Source organism: Carassius carassius, chromosome 46, assembly GCF_963082965.1.
Source record: "Carassius carassius chromosome 46, fCarCar2.1, whole genome shotgun sequence".
NCBI classification, from domain to species: Eukaryota; Metazoa; Chordata; class Actinopteri; order Cypriniformes; family Cyprinidae; genus Carassius; species Carassius carassius.
The window spans coordinates 6,631,312-6,649,788 of NC_081800.1; the positions used below are offsets into that span (position 1 = coordinate 6,631,312).

Consider the following 18,477-nt stretch of genomic DNA (forward strand, 5'->3'; position numbering starts at 1 on the left):
CATAGTTAAATTATAATATGTTGCTTTGAGAAATGCAACCATTTTTAAAGTTTCAATATATATTAGAAGACATTTAATTGGATTTTGCATAAATCATTACCTCATGCTTATTAAAAATAATAAGTGACATGAGATTCAGCCAAGTATGGTGACCCATACTCAGAATTCGTGCTCTGCATTTAACCCATCCAAAGTGCACACAAAGAGCAGTGATGACACACCCAGAGCAGTGGGCAGCCATTTATGCTGCGGCACCCGGGGAGCAGTTGGGGGTTCGATGCCTTGCTCAAGGGCACCCTTAGATTGCGAGTCCGACTCTCTAACCATTAGGCCACGACTTCCCCATTATTTATTAACTCTTTGTTATTTAATTTTTTGCAAACATTGCATGTTTTGTAACTATTCAATATTGAGTTTTGTGCTGTTTATAAACCTCAGGCAAATTTTTTTTGAAATTTACATTTTAATAAATGCATTAATATATATATATATAGTCTTTAAACTATTTTACATTTGTACATTGTCAAGATAAAACATTTTATAAATAACTGATCATATTTTATGTAATTATAAAGGATCACAGCCAACAATCCTTCTGCAGCAAGTTCCATCACACCCAGAGATCTACACTGGAGAACAAGTCAACCTCACTTGTAGCATTCAAGAGAAGACTTCAAAATGGCAATATTTTTGGCAAAAAGATTCACAGCAAGTGAACACTGTCAACAACCACATTTACATTATTCAAAATGCTACATTCTCTCAAAAAGGGAACTACATTTGCCAAGTAAGAAGGGGAGAGATGACATATGCAAACTCTACAATATTGACAATAAGAGGTAGGACACATATTTTGATGCAGTTTTATATATCCAGAAACATTTATTTTCTACAAAAAATCAGTGTTGTTATAATTATTAATGGAGAAAAGAGCTGAGAAAATCATTTTCATCGGTTTTTGGTTTTGATAAATTGAAAGAACAGCATTGTTTGTTACATTTGTTACATATTTTGATGCAGTTTTATATATCCAGAAACAATGTTAGAAGAATTGAATTTCTGTTATGCTGTTTATCTGTGCAGAGCCACCTAAACCAAATCTGTCAATAGAGTCTCAATGGAATATGTTTTACCCAACTGAGAAAGTAACTCTGAAGTGTTCAGTTGATGAAGAGTCAAATAAATGGGGCTATGAATGGTTTAAAAATGGAGGTTCGCTTAAAAAGGTTGAGGACATTTCCTTTTCTAGAAACACACTCTCCATCAGCTCAGCAAAAGCGGGTCATTCAGGACAGTACACCTGCAGAGGAAAACATCTGACGAGAACATTGGTGACTACAAGAGAAACTGAAGCTGTGCAACTTCATATTAAAGGCAAGTAAAACTGCTTTTGACATGATATTCTATGATTGATACATATGAACAATGCCTAAAACTTGATATTACAAGCACTTCCTTTGTCTGTTTGCCTCTTTAAAGGAAAACGCCACAGTTTTTCCATATTCCACTATGTTCTTCCCTCAATGTAGACGAGTTGATACGTATCTCTCCCATCTCAGTGTGTGCACTCATTCCGTAGCACGCGGCGCCAATATGATAGCGGTTTGCTTCGCACAATTTATTCCTTAGGATCCAAACAGGGATGAATTTAGAAGCCACCAAACACTTCAAAGTTTTCGAATTAGTAAATCATGCACACGATTTAGCCTACTATTTTTTTTTATGCATGTTATGTGCAGGGCTCCATATATTTGTGTTATATTTAAAAGGAATTAAAATAAATACATATTGAAAATACACTCACCTAAAGGATTATTAGGAACACCTGTTCAATTTCTCATTAATGCAATTATCTAATCAACCAATCACATGGCAGCTGCTTCAATGCATTTAGGGGTGTGGACCTGGTCAAGACAATCTCCTGAACTCCAAACTGAATGTCAGAATGGGAAAGAAAGGTGATTTAAGCAATTTTGAGCGTGGCATAGTTGTTGGTGCCAGACGGGCCGGTCTGAGTATTTTTCACAGTCTGCTCAGTTACTGGGATTTTCACGCACAACTATGTCTAGAGTTTACAAAGAATGGTGTGAAAAGGGCAAACATCCAGTATGCGGCAGTCCTGTGGAAGAAAATGCCTTGTTGATGCTAGAGGTCAGAGGAGAATGGGCCGACTGATTCAAGCTGATAGACGAGCAACTTTGACTGAAATAACCACTCGTTACAACCGAGGTATGCAGCAAAGCATTTATGAAGCCACAACACGCACAACCTCGAGATGGATGGTCTACAACAGCAGAAGACCCCACCTGGTACCACTCATCTACACTACAAATAGGAAAAAGAGGCTACAATTTGCACGAGCTCACCAAAATTGGACAGTTGAAGACTGGAAAAATGTTGCCTGGTCTGATGAGTCTGGATTTCTGTTGAGACATTCAGATGGTAGAGTCAGAATTTGGCGTAAACAGAATGAGAACATGGATCCATCATGCCTTGTTACCACTGTGCAGGCTGGTGGTGGTGGTGTAATGGTGTGGAGGATGTTTTCGTGGCACACTTTAGGCCCCTTAGTGCCAATTGGGCATTGTTTAAATGCCACGGCCTACCTGAGAATTGTTTCTGACCATGTCCACCCCTTTATGACCGCCATGTAACCATCTTCTGATGGCTAATTACAGCAGGATAATGCACCATGTCACAAAGCTCAAATCATTTCAAACTGGTTTCTTGAACATGACAATGAGTTCACTGTACTAAAATGGCCCCCAGAGTCACCAGATCTCAACCCAATAGAGCATCTTTGGGATGTGGTGGAATGGGACCTTTGTGCCCTGGATGTGCATCCCACAAATCTCCATCAACTGCAACATGCTATCCTATCAATATGGGCCAACATTTTTAAAGAATGCTTTCAGCACCTTGTTGAATCAATGCCATGTTGAATTAAGGCAGTTCTGAAGGCGAAAGGGGGTCAAACACAGTATTAGTATGGTGTTCCTAATAATCCTTTAGGTGAGTGTATAACTATTAATAAAAATAGATGCAAATAGTTATGAACTATGTCATTATGTTCTTGAGTTTAGCTGGTTTAGCTTCTGTACTGTTGCACTGATATTTGTATTATAAAGTGGAAAACTGTCAGTGCTTGCAGCTTTCTAGTTATGTTGAAAAGGATTTTCACTGAGCAAGTCAGGTCATTCAGTAGTAACAGATTACCTAGAACATCAAGCATCTTCAAATTAAGTATTTGTTTGAAGGTGTTCCACTTTTTCTAATTTTAACCTCTTTTGCTCCTAGATATCACATTAAAACCAATCATTAAAAAACATGAGTGGTTTGAGTTGTTCTACACTGAGGAGCGAGTCAAGTTTGATTGTAAAATGTCAGGAGTAGGTTGGGAATACCGTTGGCATAAAGACTCAAAGCCTCTGATCGCAAATTCAGAATTGACCATTGACGCAGTATCTCTGACTGACACTGGTGACTATCACTGCAAAGCACAGAGAGGAGACTTCTCAGTGGACAGTGAGACTCTACAAGTGCGAGTTCAAGGTGAGTTAGACTCTTCTGAACATATAAACTACCTCTGCGACATATATATATATATATATATATATATATATATATATATATATATATATATATATATATATATATTTCATATATAGGATATAACCAATCAACAATCAAAAATTTAAAATGAATAGTTAACATGATAAATGGAAGGTTTCACCCAAAATGACATGACAATTCTGTCATAATTTCACACTTTCCATGTTGTTTCCAACATGTATTACTTTCCACTTCTGTGGAACACTAAATATATATTGTGATAAAACTATTTTTTGTCCATTTTAAAGTCATTGGGGTCTTATGTGGTTTTGAACCCCATTGACTTTCATAATGTATTTATCGAAGGTAGGCGAGAGAGGGTAAAGTATGGCTTGTCTCAAATAATTTGATTGATGAGGGTCATAAAAGCCATCTGTTCTGGACACCTGTTTGTACACCCCCCTCCCCTTCCTGTACAGCCAGTGACCTAAATATGAACTTATGAACCCAAGGAGGAATTTCGGTGGGAGGGAGAAGTATTGGGAAGCTATGTGCTTTTTTTAAACTCTGAAAAGGGCGAAATCATGAAAATGGTGTAAGGGAAGATTTTATTAAGGTTTTAAATACACAGTGCATTTCAAGAAAAAGGTTATAAACGCATAGCAGCAATGGAAACAATGTAATGAACGTTTTTGTAGTTGGAAAAGTGTAACAACGTTGTTAAAGTTGTTACAAATGAAATAAAAATAAAACTAGGTTACTGGTTATTTATCTGAAACAACTAAACAAGTCAAAACTATCAGATATGTTTTCGTTAAGCAATACGTGAAAAAGATGTGAGAGCTTGTAGCATTACAATTTAAAAATGGTGTTTTGTTACCAGCTAGAAAATAAAGAAAACTAGGTAATAGAGTTTTAGCATTTGTACCTTACCTCAAACTGAAAAAAAGAAACGAATGTAAAGCTGCGATACAAACCAGAAAAGTAGGAGTTTTGTCACGATGTTAGAGAAAAGTTAAAACAAAAGAAAAAAGATGGTAGGCATTTACGCTGATCTCAAAGAAAATACATTGGACCCTGTCTTTAAAACACCAGCACAAGATACTTGTCAAAACTATGTTGTACTTTACCACTAACTAAAATTTTACTGAAAGAGTTAAACAAAAGAAAAAAAAAACGACGACGTCTCTGGTAACGTTAGCTCGACTCAAACTAAAAAAAAGAAGCTAACGTAAAGCAATGTTATAAACCAAGAAAGTAGGCGTTTGTCACGTCGGGTGAAAAGTTAAAACAAAAGAAAAAAAAAAGGTAACTTAGGCATTTACGCTGATCTCAAAGAAAATACATCGGACCCGTCTTTAAAACACCAGCACAAGATACTTGTCAAAACTATGCTGTACTTTACCACTAACTACAATTTTTAAAATCTAGACTGTTAAACAATAGAAAAAAACGATCCTCCGGCAGAGTTGCGAAGCGTCCGTAAAACAACCTCACAGCACGAAGACACACTCAGAATGAGGTTCGGGAATGCTCCGGAAATAAACCACGCCTCCAGCGCTAGAGAGGGCCAGGCTGTAGGTGTGATAGCAGCATCAAATAGATTTAAATGTTACAATAATTAAACTAAGTAGTTTTTAATAAATAGACATCAGTCCTTAATTAGTGAAAACTTTATATCCGTTTAAACATGTGGTCAATTTTTACTTTTTAAATGATGTAGGCCTATATGATTTTTATTTACTTTTAGGCTAGTCTTAAAAAATAAAAAATAAATAAAAAAAAACATGGTTGAAAAAGCGTTATTTGTTTTTAATGTGTTAAGTTAATTACTTTAATCTACGCCTAGTCTAAATCTAGACTATCTCCGTCGATAGATCTTTTATTTTTGTCAAGCTTAATTTCTCAAGCTATGTCAATTAACACACACACACACACACACACACTTTCCTTCTGTCAAGCTTGTGTCGCGTTATCTAGTAAATAAACCAGACGTCATCTCAAGCACCAAAACGCGAATGTGTCCGCTGTCTGTGTGATTCCTGGTGCGTGCATATCAGTTAGACATCAAGGGGTTGTAAAAACATCTAACGGGTTTTGAAATGCTTGTAACTGGCTTGTGAAACTAACTAATTTCAAAGGGGGTTTTATATATATATAGGATTTTTATTTTAATTACATTTATCATTTTTATTCACAAGGTGATTTTTTAAACACAAATGCACACAGGTCATACAAACAAGTGTAGTCTACGTTGTTTTTTTCAAGTCTCAATACACACACACACACACACACACACACACACATACTTTCCTTCTCCCATGCTTATTCTGTGAAACATTTCAATAGCCACATCTTTATTTTACAAAATCTAAAATGAGATCTGATTTATTGCTATATTAAATGCTTCTGTAAGTTGTAATCTTTCGTTGTCATATATTTTACATTTTATTAAAATAGGTTCAACTGTTTCACAATATCACATTCAACACAAAGTCCAGACACATGTATTTCATCTTATAAATAATGACTGATTAAGTGCAATGTGTCCAATTCTATGGCGAGATCTTCCCTTCTATTCCCAAAAATTCTCCTTTCATTTCCAACTGTTCTTTGAATATTATATAAATGCTGGCCTTTATTCTAACCAACCCATTTAATTTGACACGTATCTTTTTATTTTTATTTATTTTTTAATTAGACCTTTTCTTTCTAATTTACTCATTGGAGTATTAAATAAGATGTCTTACTTTCATTACCTTCATTACCTATATGTGTGGGTATCCATACAAAATAAATCTTTGTTTTTGCTTGTATTCTGAACAAACTCTGTAAAATGCCTGACAAAATGTCTTGTCTAGTAGAAGCTTCACCACTCTTTAAACTTGATAGTACTGAAAATGAGTCTGAACATATGACTACTTTAGGTATATTAATGTGTTCAACCCCACTGAAGAGCCAAAAATATGACAATAATTTCTGTAGTATAAACAGACGGATGATTAGATGTTCTTTCTGGTATTCTATGCTCTTTATTTTTAATCTAAACAAAAGACCTTGATGTTTTATTTTATTTTAATAAGCCACTCACACTTACTTTAGTAGCCTTTATCATTGAATATGTCTTTTATTTTGTTAATATTAACTTCTGGCACGAAATTCTACATTCATAAATGTATGTTTTTCAATATTCCCCCACGTTTAGTGGCGTTTAAAGAGGAATTTGTGATGTATTTGGTGACGTTAAAAGGAATGAAAAGTCCCAAAGCAAGATTTTTGTATTCTTCATTAGAGGATTTTGGTTTCTTAATGTGAAAATCTGTTACTCCCCCCCTACATTTTCTTTATCATTATATATATATTTTTTTTCTTAAGTGTTGTTTTATTATTTTACATTTATTTTGTTTTATGATGTACAGAGTGTGAACAAACATTTAGTGTAATCTCAGACCGTATTTGTAAATCTACCAGTAATGTACGTCTTTATGTTTTTAATGTTTAAAGCATCGAATAAAAAATAAAAAAAACACACACTAACACTCCCCCAACTCCCTAATAACGTTGGTCCCAAACGCGGTTTTCACACACATTCCTCACAAAACTGCCAACAAAGACCTTAAGTTTTTGTTTTAACGTTTAGCTCTAACTGAGACCTTGGGGGAATTATTTTACGCACAGTTTTGGGGAGGTTACTATGAACTTTGCAATAGGTTATAGATCACAAATGACCCCATTTAAAATCTAAAAGGTTGTGCAACTATATCAATTTCTTTAAAAAAGTAATGTAACTGATTACATTTGATTACATGTTTATGACTTGTAATGTTTTTAACCGTTAATCTTTTGAAACGTGTAAACAGGACGGGGTTAACAGTGCTCAACAACTAATGACCGTCAGACTTTTCAAAATCCTTCATCACTTAAATTAGGATTGTGATTGTGATTTCATTTTAAAGCATAACCACCACGAAATCAGATTTGCTTGGCGATTAAATACATAGAGTAGTTAGAGTAGTTAAGGTGGTTTATGAAATATATCAATTAAATCTGTACGTGTGTGAAAAAATATTCAGATGTAACATTTTCATAATTAACCGCAATTTAATTATTTTTTCTGTGACTGTAACTGATTACATTTTATTTTTGTAATCAAATGATATAATTTAGCTATATGTAACTAGTTGACCCCTAACACTGATTATGCATTCTGACAATAATAGATTGTGAAAGTGTTCATTATCCTCTTTAACTTTAAAAATGCGGACAGTGTCGCTTAACACTAGTTTGGCAAACAAGGGTTTGCTCTTAAAACAACCCCAAGACCCCCGACTTAAAAGCACCGTGACAAGTATAGCCATTGCAGAAATTTATTATAGAGATGCAGTAAGATAAACTCTGGAGGCACGATTGACCGACTTATGACATGTTTACCATATTATTACAAGGCCATGCTTACCTAGTTTTATGATGAAATGTGTCTGTAAAAATAAACAAACATACACACAATCTCCAGAACGGGGTCTGATGATGGGGGTTCATCATTTCCTACATTTCCCCGTCTGATGATGGGGGTTCAATTTAATACATTTAACTAATACCTCATTCAAGCTATGTAGATCTACAGGTCAGGGAACTACAATACCCATCATTCACCTTTGCAAAGATTTCTACACTATTTGTGAAGTATACGCTCCTTCCATGTTGTGATGTTACAAATCTCTTTTTTATGATCTGTTTTAGCGATGCAAAGTCCGATTCACTTCTGAAAAATGATTCATTTGGACAGTTTGGTTCAATGATCCGATTCATAGAGCCCTTAAGTCATTTTCGCAGTTATGTCAGTACACATTTTTCTCTTCTAACAACTCAAGAGTCATTTTATTTCCGTGAATCATCTAAATAAATTTATTGTGTGAACACATATTGGTGTTTATTATCATCTGTTCATTTAAGTTAATGCTGAATCATCTAAATAAAGTTAACTGTGTGAACACATATTGGTGGTTATTGTCTTTTGTTCATTTAAGTTAGTGATGTTTGTGTTCGCAGTTTTAGGCACAGTGCCTCTGTCGTTTGTTTAGCTTAAACATCAGTTTTTAGTCAGTTACAAAGGTGTCAGGCATTAAGTTTTTGTATTTTTAACTAACCTTATTATGACAGAGTTACAGGTTTTGGGTGTTTTTTGTGAGTGTAAGTGGTGAAAACCTAAATGTGACCGTCGAGTAACGTTAGCTACTCAAACGAAGACAAATTGTGTAAGTGTTCGTTAAGATGCCGAAATGAAAATAAGCATACAAATATCCATAATGACAATAAGTGCAATATACCCTAAAGACACAATAGCCCCTGCTAAGTACACCTAAAATTTGCTAGAGTGGTGAGATATTTACGTTTACATTTATTCATTTAGCAGACGCTTTTATCCAAAGCGACTTACAGATGAGGACGGTGGAAGCAATCAAAACAACAAAAAGAGCAATGATATATAAGTGATATAACAAGTCTCAGTTAGGTTAACACAGTACACGAAGCATGGGCTTTTAAATAATATAATAAATAAAAAGAAAACAGATTGAATAAAAAAGAATAGAGCAAGTTAGAGAACTTTACACACACACATATACATAGATATAAACCGCAATGTTTTTCATAGCGTTACACTTTGAAACCAGAACGATATGTTTCCATGATTTTGTTAGCTCTTTTTGTTTGAATCTGTTTACCGTAGTTTTCACCATCCTAATTGCAATGGTTTGGTCTTACGCTTAGGGCCTTATACGACTCGTTTTCCCAGTTTTTTGGTCTCGTGTAAGTGGGTCTCTTTGATTGTAAGTTACATGTTCATGTTTTCTGTATGTTTACATTTTTGTGTGTGTGTGTGTGTTTATGATTGTATGTTTGTGTGTGTGTGTGTGTGTACTTGTTTGCATTATCAGTACGTCTATGTTGAGGTTGAAAGGTCTAGGGGTTAATAAAAATTATAAATGTAACTAAAATAAACTAAATTAATTCGAATTAAACTACATTTTTCTATGGTCTGACTTGTTAAAAGATTTCACATCCTTTTGACCAGTAAATGAACTTTCAGCTAAAAAAAAGATCTAAGCCATAAAGTTGAAATTGTCACCCTTTGATCACTGAATACACAAACATTTTTTTTTGTTTTTTGTTTTTTACTTTAGCTGACCTGCAGAACACCATTTACAACACCAGAACCCCGGAAAACTAATTAGATTACAATTGAGTTGCAAACCCCCAAAAACCTTTAGATGTTTTACAGTCTTCGCTGACATGGTCGTAAAAGTAAACACAAAGACACCAGACGCTTTTCTACGCACTACTAGAGATGACATATTTAGCCTTTCCTGTAATGTTGTAAAAGTTTATTTGGCAAGAAAAGCCCATCTTGACATATCACATTCATTCCTGTTTAATATTTGTGTTTGCCTAAACGTATGTTTTAATTGATATAGCAATGATATAGCAATGATAGAAGTTAATATTGACAACATAAAAGACGTATTCAAGGGTTTAGACTACTAAAGTAAGTGACTTATTAAAATTAAATAAAACAACACTTTTTTCCAACAAGGAATTTTGTTGAGATGAAAAAATTAAATCGTATAGGTAAACCTAATTTTAAAGTAAAAACATCGGTCTAATATTAAAACCAGGTAGAATGTTTTCATCGAATGAGAACTGATGTGTTGTCATTAAAAACATTACTTTGTTTAATTCTTTTAACATACATTTAAACCTTTGGGACCAACGTTATTAGGGAGTTGGGGGAGTGTTAGTGTGTGTTTTTTTATTTTTTATTCGATGCTTTAAACATTAAAAACATAAAGACGTACATTACTGGTAGATTTACAAATACGGTCTGAGATTACACTAAATGTTTGTTCACACTCTGTACATCATAAAACAAAATAAATGTAAAATAATAAAACAACACTTAAGAAAAAAAATATATATAATGATAAAGAAAATGTAGGGGGGGAGTAACAGATTTTCACATTAAGAAACCAAAATCCTCTAATGAAGAATACAAAAATCTTGCTTTGGGACTTTTCATTCCTTTTAACGTCACCAAATACATCACAAATTCCTCTTTAAACGCCACTAAACGTGGGGGAATATTGAAAAACATACATTTATGAATGTAGAATTTCGTGCCAGAAGTTAATATTAACAAAATAAAAGACATATTCAATGATTAAGGCTACTAAAGTAAGTGTGAGTGGCTTATTAAAATAAAATAAAACATCAAGGTCTTTTGTTTAGATTAAAAATAAAGAGCATAGAATACCAGAAAGAACATCTAATCATCCGTCTGTTTATACTACAGAAATTATTGTCATATTTTTGGCTCTTCAGTGGGGTTGAACACATTAATATACCTAAAGTAGTCATATGTTCAGACTCATTTTCAGTACTATCAAGTTTAAAGAGTGGTGAAGCTTCTACTAGACAAGACATTTTGTCAGGCATTTTACAGAGTTTGTTCAGAATACAAGCAAAAACAAAGATTTATTTTGTATGGATACCCACACATATAGGTAATGAAGGTAATGAAAGTAAGACATCTTATTTAATACTCCAATGAGTAAATTAGAAAGAAAAGGTCTAATTAAAAAATAAGTAAAAATAAAAAGATACGTGTCAAATTAAATGTGTTGGTTAGAATAAAGGCCAGCATTTATATAATATTCAAAGAACAGTTGGAAATGAAAGGAGAATTTTTGGGAATAGAAGGGAAGATCTCGCCATAGAATTGGACACATTGCACTTAATCAGTCATTATTTATAAGATGAAATACATGTGTCTGGACTTTGTGTTGAATGTGATATTGTGAAACAGTTGAACCTATTTTAATAAAATGTAAAAGATATGACAACGGAAGATTACAACTTACAGAAGCATTTAATATAGCAATAAATCAGATCTCATTTTAGATTTTGTTAAATAAAAATGTGGCTATTGAAATGTTTCACAGAATAAGCATGGGAGAAGGAAAGTACGTGTGTGTGTGTGTGTGTGTGTGTGTGTGTATTGAGGCTTGAAAAAAACAACGTAGACTACACTTGTTTGTATGACCTGTGTGCATTTGTGTTTAAAAAATCACCTTGTGAATAAAAATGATAAATGTAATTAAAATAAAAATCCTATATATATATAAAACCCCCTTTGAAATTAGTTAGTTTCACAAGCCAGTTACAAGCATTTCAAAACCCGTTAGATGTTTTTACAACCCCTTGATGTCTAACTGATATGCACGCACCAGGAATCACACAGACAGCGGACACATTCGCGTTTTGGTGCTTGAGATGACGTCTGGTTTATTTACTAGATAACGCGACACAAGCTTGACAGAAGGAAATTGTGTGTGTGTGTGTGTGTGTGTGTGTGTGTGTGTTAATTGACATAGCTTGAGAAATTAAGCTTGACAAAAATAAAAGATTTATCGACGGAGATAGTCTAGATTTAGACTAGTCGTAGATTAAAGTAATTAACTTAACACATTAAAAACAAATAACGCTTTTTCAACCATGTTTTTTTTTTATTTATTTTTTATTTTTTAAGACTAGCCTAAAAGTAAATAAAAATCATATAGGCCTACATCATTTAAAAAGTAAAAATTGACCACATGTTTAAACGGATATAAAGTTTTCACTTATTAAGGACTGATGTCTATTTATTAAAAACTACTTAGTTTAATTATTGTAACATTTAAATCTATTTGATGCTGCTATCACACCTACAGCCTGGCCCTCTCTAGCGCTGGAGGCGTGGTTTATTTCCGGAGCATTCCCGAACCTCATTCTGAGTGTGTCTTCGTGCTGTGAGGTTGTTTTACGGACGCTTCGCAACTCTGCCGGAGGATCGTTTTTTTCTATTGTTTAACAGTCTAGATTTTAAAAATTGTAGTTAGTGGTAAAGTACAGCATAGTTTTGACAAGTATCTTGTGCTGGTGTTTTAAAGACGTGTCCGATGTATTTTCTTTGAGATCAGCCTAAATGCCTAAGTTACCTTTTTTTTTTCTTTTGTTTTAACTTTTCACCCGACGTGACAAACGCCTACTTTCTCGGTTTATAACATTGCTTTACGTTAGCTTCTTTTTTTTTGTTTGAGTCGAGCTAACGTTACCGGAGACGTCGTAACACTTTGCTGTGAGATCTTTTTTTTTTTTTTTTTTTTTTTCTTTTGTTTAACTCTTTCAGTAAAATTTTAGTTAGTGGTAAAGTACAACATAGTTTTGACAAGTATCTTGTGCTGGTGTTTTAAAGACAGGGTCCGATGTATTTTCTTTGAGATCAGCGTAAATGCCTACCATCTTTTTTCTTTTGTTTTAACTTTTCTCTAACATCGTGACAAAACTCCTACTTTTCTGGTTTGTATCGCAGCTTTACATTCGTTTCTTTTTTTCAGTTTGAGGTAAGGTACAAATGCTAAAACTATTACCTAGTTTTCTTTATTTTCTAGCTGGTAACAAAACACCATTTTTAAATTGTAATGCTACAAGCTCTCACATCTTTTTCACGTATTGCTTAACGAAAACATATCTGATAGTTTTGACTTGTTTAGTTGTTTCAGATAAATAACCAGTAACCTAGTTTTATTTTTATTTCATTTGTAACAACTTTAACAACGTTGTTACACTTTTCCAAATATGAAAACGATCATTACATTGTTTCCATTGCTGCTATGCGTTTATAACCTTTTTCTTGAAATGCACTGTGTATTTAAAACCTTAATAAAATCTTCCCTTACACCATTTTCATGATTTCGCCCTTTTCAGAGTTTAAAAAAAGCACATAGCTTCCCAACACTTCTCCCTCCCACCGAAATTCCTCCTTGGGTTCATAAGTTCATATTTAGGTCACTGGCTGTACAGGGAGGGGAGGGGGGTGTACAAACAGGTGTCCAGAACAGATGGCTTTTATGACCCTCATCAATCAAATTTTTTGAGACAAGCCATACTTTACCCTCTCTTAGGCGATTTCGGAAGGCTTGCAATAGCAAGCTAGTTTTGAAAGCATAAGATTCCACCCTGCCTGCAAATAACTCTACAAAGCCACACCTCCTTCAAAACACATGAATGCTCACAGGCAATGAATTGTGCACTGTCAGTTAACACCATGAAAAAGAAAAAGAAAAAGAAAATAAATAATAATACATGTTTGGAATGATATGAGGTTGAGAAAATGATGACAGTGTAAGGGAAACAGGTCAATTTAGATCAAAGGGAATCATTTAAGACTTTAAAGGGAATTTGAACAGAATCACTGTTTCACGGCTGATCACTGAGACGCCCTGTGATTCACTGAACGAGCCGTTTAAGATAAAATCTGCACTGGATATTAATATCCAAAGTATAGTGAAAACACTATAAATTAGCACAGTAACAAGATCGGCATCAATCAGATGTGTGTAGGATGCACCATATATAAACTATTAAGTTTGCTTATTAAAGCGTTTAAACTAAACTCTCAGAAGTTTGGAGACACGCGATCACGTGGACATTACGCTAATTACATGCAAGGGCCGGAGAACGGGGGCGTAGGCCCCGCCCAAGAGAATATCTGATTGGCTGTCGCACTAAGAAGAACGGGTCAGATGGACACGCTTATAACCCAATGACAGGCTTTTTGCCTCAGCTTTTTTTGCCTCACTTTTTGCCCTGCTTGCAGTGACTTGGGCTCTTGCCTATGGTTTGTGCTGACCTTTCCATCGTCCCGCGTGTACTCTTCAAACCATCAAGAGCTCACTCAAAACTCATCAACTCTTCCGTAAGATCCTTCGCTGAACTTCGTCAACCCTCTCAGAGTCGCTCCAGACTTAGTGGAAACTCCGTTGCATAGCAACACGCAATCCAAGAAGTCTCGCAAACGAAGCGCCACCCGGCAAAGCCAACCAACCAATCACCATCGATTGCTGTCCCTCAGAACGCATCATTGACAGACTGCCAGCCAATCAGCGCCAGAGAATTTCTCTCCAACAACTTCGTTACAAGTTACTGCCTTAAACTGTAGATTCTGTTACCTTGCTCATAATCAGTTATCAAATTTTATGATATTATTACCATAGGCCACAGGATGATATTTTGTCCAGAATTGATAAAATACACTAATCTCAATTTATCGGTGGACGAATAATTGATAAAGTGTTAAATATTAATTCTGAATAATTTGCATACTAATTTGGTTCTTATTCACTGTAATTCAATCCCCTTTGAGTTATATTGATCTTAATTCCCTTATTAATCTTACAAGACAATAACTTGTAAGCACAAAACACAAGATACTTCTCTTTTCAATATGAATAAGGATTTATTAGATAAATCTAAGACATATAAACTAATCTAACACATAAGCACACGCACTCAGACATTCATATAAGTTGCAGGAATATACAAAGGTAGGGAAGAATGAGTTTAAGAGAATGAAAATGTGAAGTCCCAAGTTTACAGCAATATGTGAAATTGCATAGACATGAACAGCCATCAATCACTTAATTAACCCTCGCATTGAGTTCCTCAATGAGGTTAAAATTATATTAGATACACCAGTACAAATGTCTGAAGGTACTACTTGCGTCTCCTGTGTAAAGGGGGTTCCATTTGTTGTCATTGAAAGGGGGTTTCCCGATGTCGCTGATTGGCTGGAAGTTCAGTAGTTGCTGAAGTGACGTCTTGGGAAGCCTGTGGTTGGGAGCTGGCTGAAGATGCGGAGTTGTGTGGGCTGGTTGAAGTTGAACGGGCACTCGAGGTCAGACTCGGGGACACGGCATTACAAAACTTATCTCAGAACACAAAACTCTCAACGGAAAAGAAAAGAAACGAAAGTAAAAGTACAGAAGTAAAGTTTAATGAGACTAGGTGGTTTCTTCTCATCGTGGCGAAGTAGCAGCAGGCGTGCAGGCCGAAGCACGCTGGAACCGCGCTCAAATAACAGTGATGACTAAAAGTATCGCTAGAAGCAAAATCTAGGAAGCAAAGCTACAAGCTAAAAGTATACTAAAAGCAGGCATGACTAATAGCAGAAGCAAAGCTGAAAGCTAAAAGAAATAATGTTATGGTGTCCTGAGTATTTAAACTGGCCTGTTGGCCACACCTCAAATGTTGTCTTGACCAATTAGATATCGTCTTTGCTCGAGGTATCATAAATCATATGTTATCTTATCAAGCATGTGTTCCGAATTTCCCTGCTCTTGCAGGGTCTAATTTTGGACATGATTCCTATAACAAGAATATGATACATTTGACAAATAACTGATGGTCAGGACTGTTTCAAGCTAAGAAATTCAAGCACAAACATACTAAACATGAATATGAATCCTTAAGCTATCCCATAGTTATTAAAAGACATACACAATAAGTGATTATAAACATGATAGTCAAATGTGTAGGTTACATATAAATGAATATGGAGTCAAGCGATGGACTGATATTCATTTCTTTTTGAGTTCATTAAAAGACAGTTTCTGTGCCATTCTCTGACATAAGGAATTTCAGTCTAGTTCTGCTAGGTGGGGGGAAGTCAATCCAAGGATCTTGTTTATTAGTCTCATGGGTTTACATGTCCTGGCCGGCGTTGCATCTTGATAACTTGCCCCAAATTTGACAATCTCTTCTCCAAATTGAAATTGTCAATAATTGTTTTAGTGGTGTTAATGTTGAAAGCTGTTCTGTGAAAGAGTTGGTTGGTTGGTTATCTTGCTTCTGACTCTGTGGCACGGAATGATTTACAACCTGTTGTTGCCTTTCTGAGGAATTCAGCTCGTGTTTCAACCATAGTCCTGATCGACTCTTTAATTTGTCTGATTCGGGTCAGATACGCTACAACAGAATCACTTTAAAAGTGTAGTTTACTGCATAATATGCTTTGAACATATGTGACCATGGATCCCAAAACCAGTCTCAAAGGGTTAGTTCACCCAAAAATCTAAATGATGTCATTAATAACTCACCCTCATGTCGTTCCAAACCCGTGAGACCTCCGTTCATCTTTGGAAAACAGTTTAAGATATTTAGTCCGAGAGCTCTCAGTCCCTCCATTGAAACTGTGTGTACGGTATACTGTCCATGTCCAGAAAGGTAAGAAAAACATCATCAAAGTAGTCCATGTGACATCAGACGGTCAGTTAGAATTTGTTGAAGCATCGAAAAATACATTTTGGTCCAAAAATAGCAAAAACTACGACTTTATTCAGCATTGTCTTCTCTTCCGGGTCTGTTGTAAGCATGTTATGAGCGCGGGTAAACCGAGGGCTTGAATGAAGGCCAATCATCACCAATGACGTCATTACAGTGCAAAAGAACCGGTGAACCGATTTCTTCAACCGGTTTATTGAATCGAACTGTCCGATAGAACTACTGGTGATCCGAAAACCGATGCAACCGGTTCTTGACTCGAGAACGGCTCGGTGTTCATCTTCAGTTCTCTCTTCACAGCAGTTCAGTCAGTGTACTGTTTGAGTAAATGAATTACTCCGGGATATTGGTTTATTTTAACTCAGAGGGAGTGTCAGCCACGTTAAAAAAGTTAACAGCTTAAGTCATTTGTGGATTAATGCTTATTGGAGACGCGAACCGTTTCAAACGATTCAGTTCGATTTGGTGAACTGGTTCAAAAAGATCCGGTTACATCGAGTGATTCTTTGTGAACTGGATATCACTACACTTCAGTGTTTTGAAATCTCACAACAGACACGGAAGAGAAGACAATGCTGAATAAAGTCGTAGTTTTTGTTATTTTTGGACCAAAATGTATTTTCGATGCTTCAACAAATTCTAACTGACCCTCTGATGTCACATGGACTACTTTGATGATGTTTTTCTTACCTTTCTGGACATGGACCGTATACCGTAAACACAGTTTCAATGAAGGGACTGAGACCTCTTGGACTAAATATAAAATATCTTAAACTGTGTTCCGAAGATAAACGGAGATCTCAAGGGTTTAGAACGACATGAGGGTAAGTCATTTATGACATAATTTAGATTTTTGGGTGAACTAACCCAAAGTGTCAATTTTGTGAAATGTATACATAATCTGAAAGCTGAATAAATAAGCTTCCCATTGATGTATGTAAATACTGAGAAAACTGCCTTTGAAGTTGTCCAAATGAATTCTTAGCAATGCATATTACTCATCAGAAATTAAGTTTTGATATATTTATGATAGGAAATTTACTAAATATCTTCATGGAACATGATCTTTAGTTAATATCCTAATGATTTTTGGCATAAAAGAAAAATAGGTAACTTTGACCCGTACAAGGTTTTTTTTTTTTTTTTTTTTTTTTTTTTTGCTATTGATAAATATATTCCCCAGCGATTTGGTGATTTCAAGTAAACATTTTGAATAGTTACTAAAACTGGTAAAAGGAAAAGCACTAAAGGCTATACTGATTAGATGGCTCACTGTGAATTATATTTTATTTTAAAAAAACGATAAAGTAACACAGTATTACTTTGCTCTAAGCTTGTCCACCAGCATTTCTGAGTCTGAAGACTGAACTGAGTGACATCATGACCGGGGATGTGACTCTCAGGTGTAACGTCTCAGACGGCAGACAGTGGAACTACACCTGGTTCATGAACGGACAGCAGCTCAATGGATCCTCAGATGTACTCAAAGTGACAGGAAATGAAGAAACTATCAAAAGTGAATTCAAGTGCAAGGGAATAAACACAGAGAGACCGCTGTACTCTGCTCTGAGTGACGGCTTCGTAGCCAATTATATTTGTGAGTAATGGGAATTATTAAACCTGTTTCATATAGTGTATAGATGTGAATAACTTGTGCATTAGAGTGCACTTGTGCGTCAGAATCCTTTAAAAAAAAAAAATAGTTTATAGATTTTATTTTCAATGAGATTATATATATTTTGTCAACATTACAGACAAAACAGACAAAAA

The 18,477-nt window shown here is 35.1% G+C and overlaps 1 protein-coding gene across 3 annotated transcripts in view; it reads left to right on the forward strand.

The window, feature by feature from the left end:
* The first annotated feature begins 3,301 nt into the window (after window positions 1–3,301).
* The window catches only part of LOC132128916 (uncharacterized), a 32,602-nt gene continuing 17,426 nt past the window's right edge, over window positions 3,302–18,477 (forward strand). For all 3 annotated transcript variants that reach the window (XM_059540320.1, XM_059540321.1, XM_059540322.1), the window contains exons 1-2: window positions 3,302–3,552; window positions 18,041–18,304. In XM_059540320.1, coding sequence (XP_059396303.1) covers window positions 3,381–3,552; window positions 18,041–18,304 — 436 coding nt within the window. In that variant the 5' untranslated portion in view covers window positions 3,302–3,380. The remainder of the gene's footprint in view (window positions 3,553–18,040; window positions 18,305–18,477) is intronic.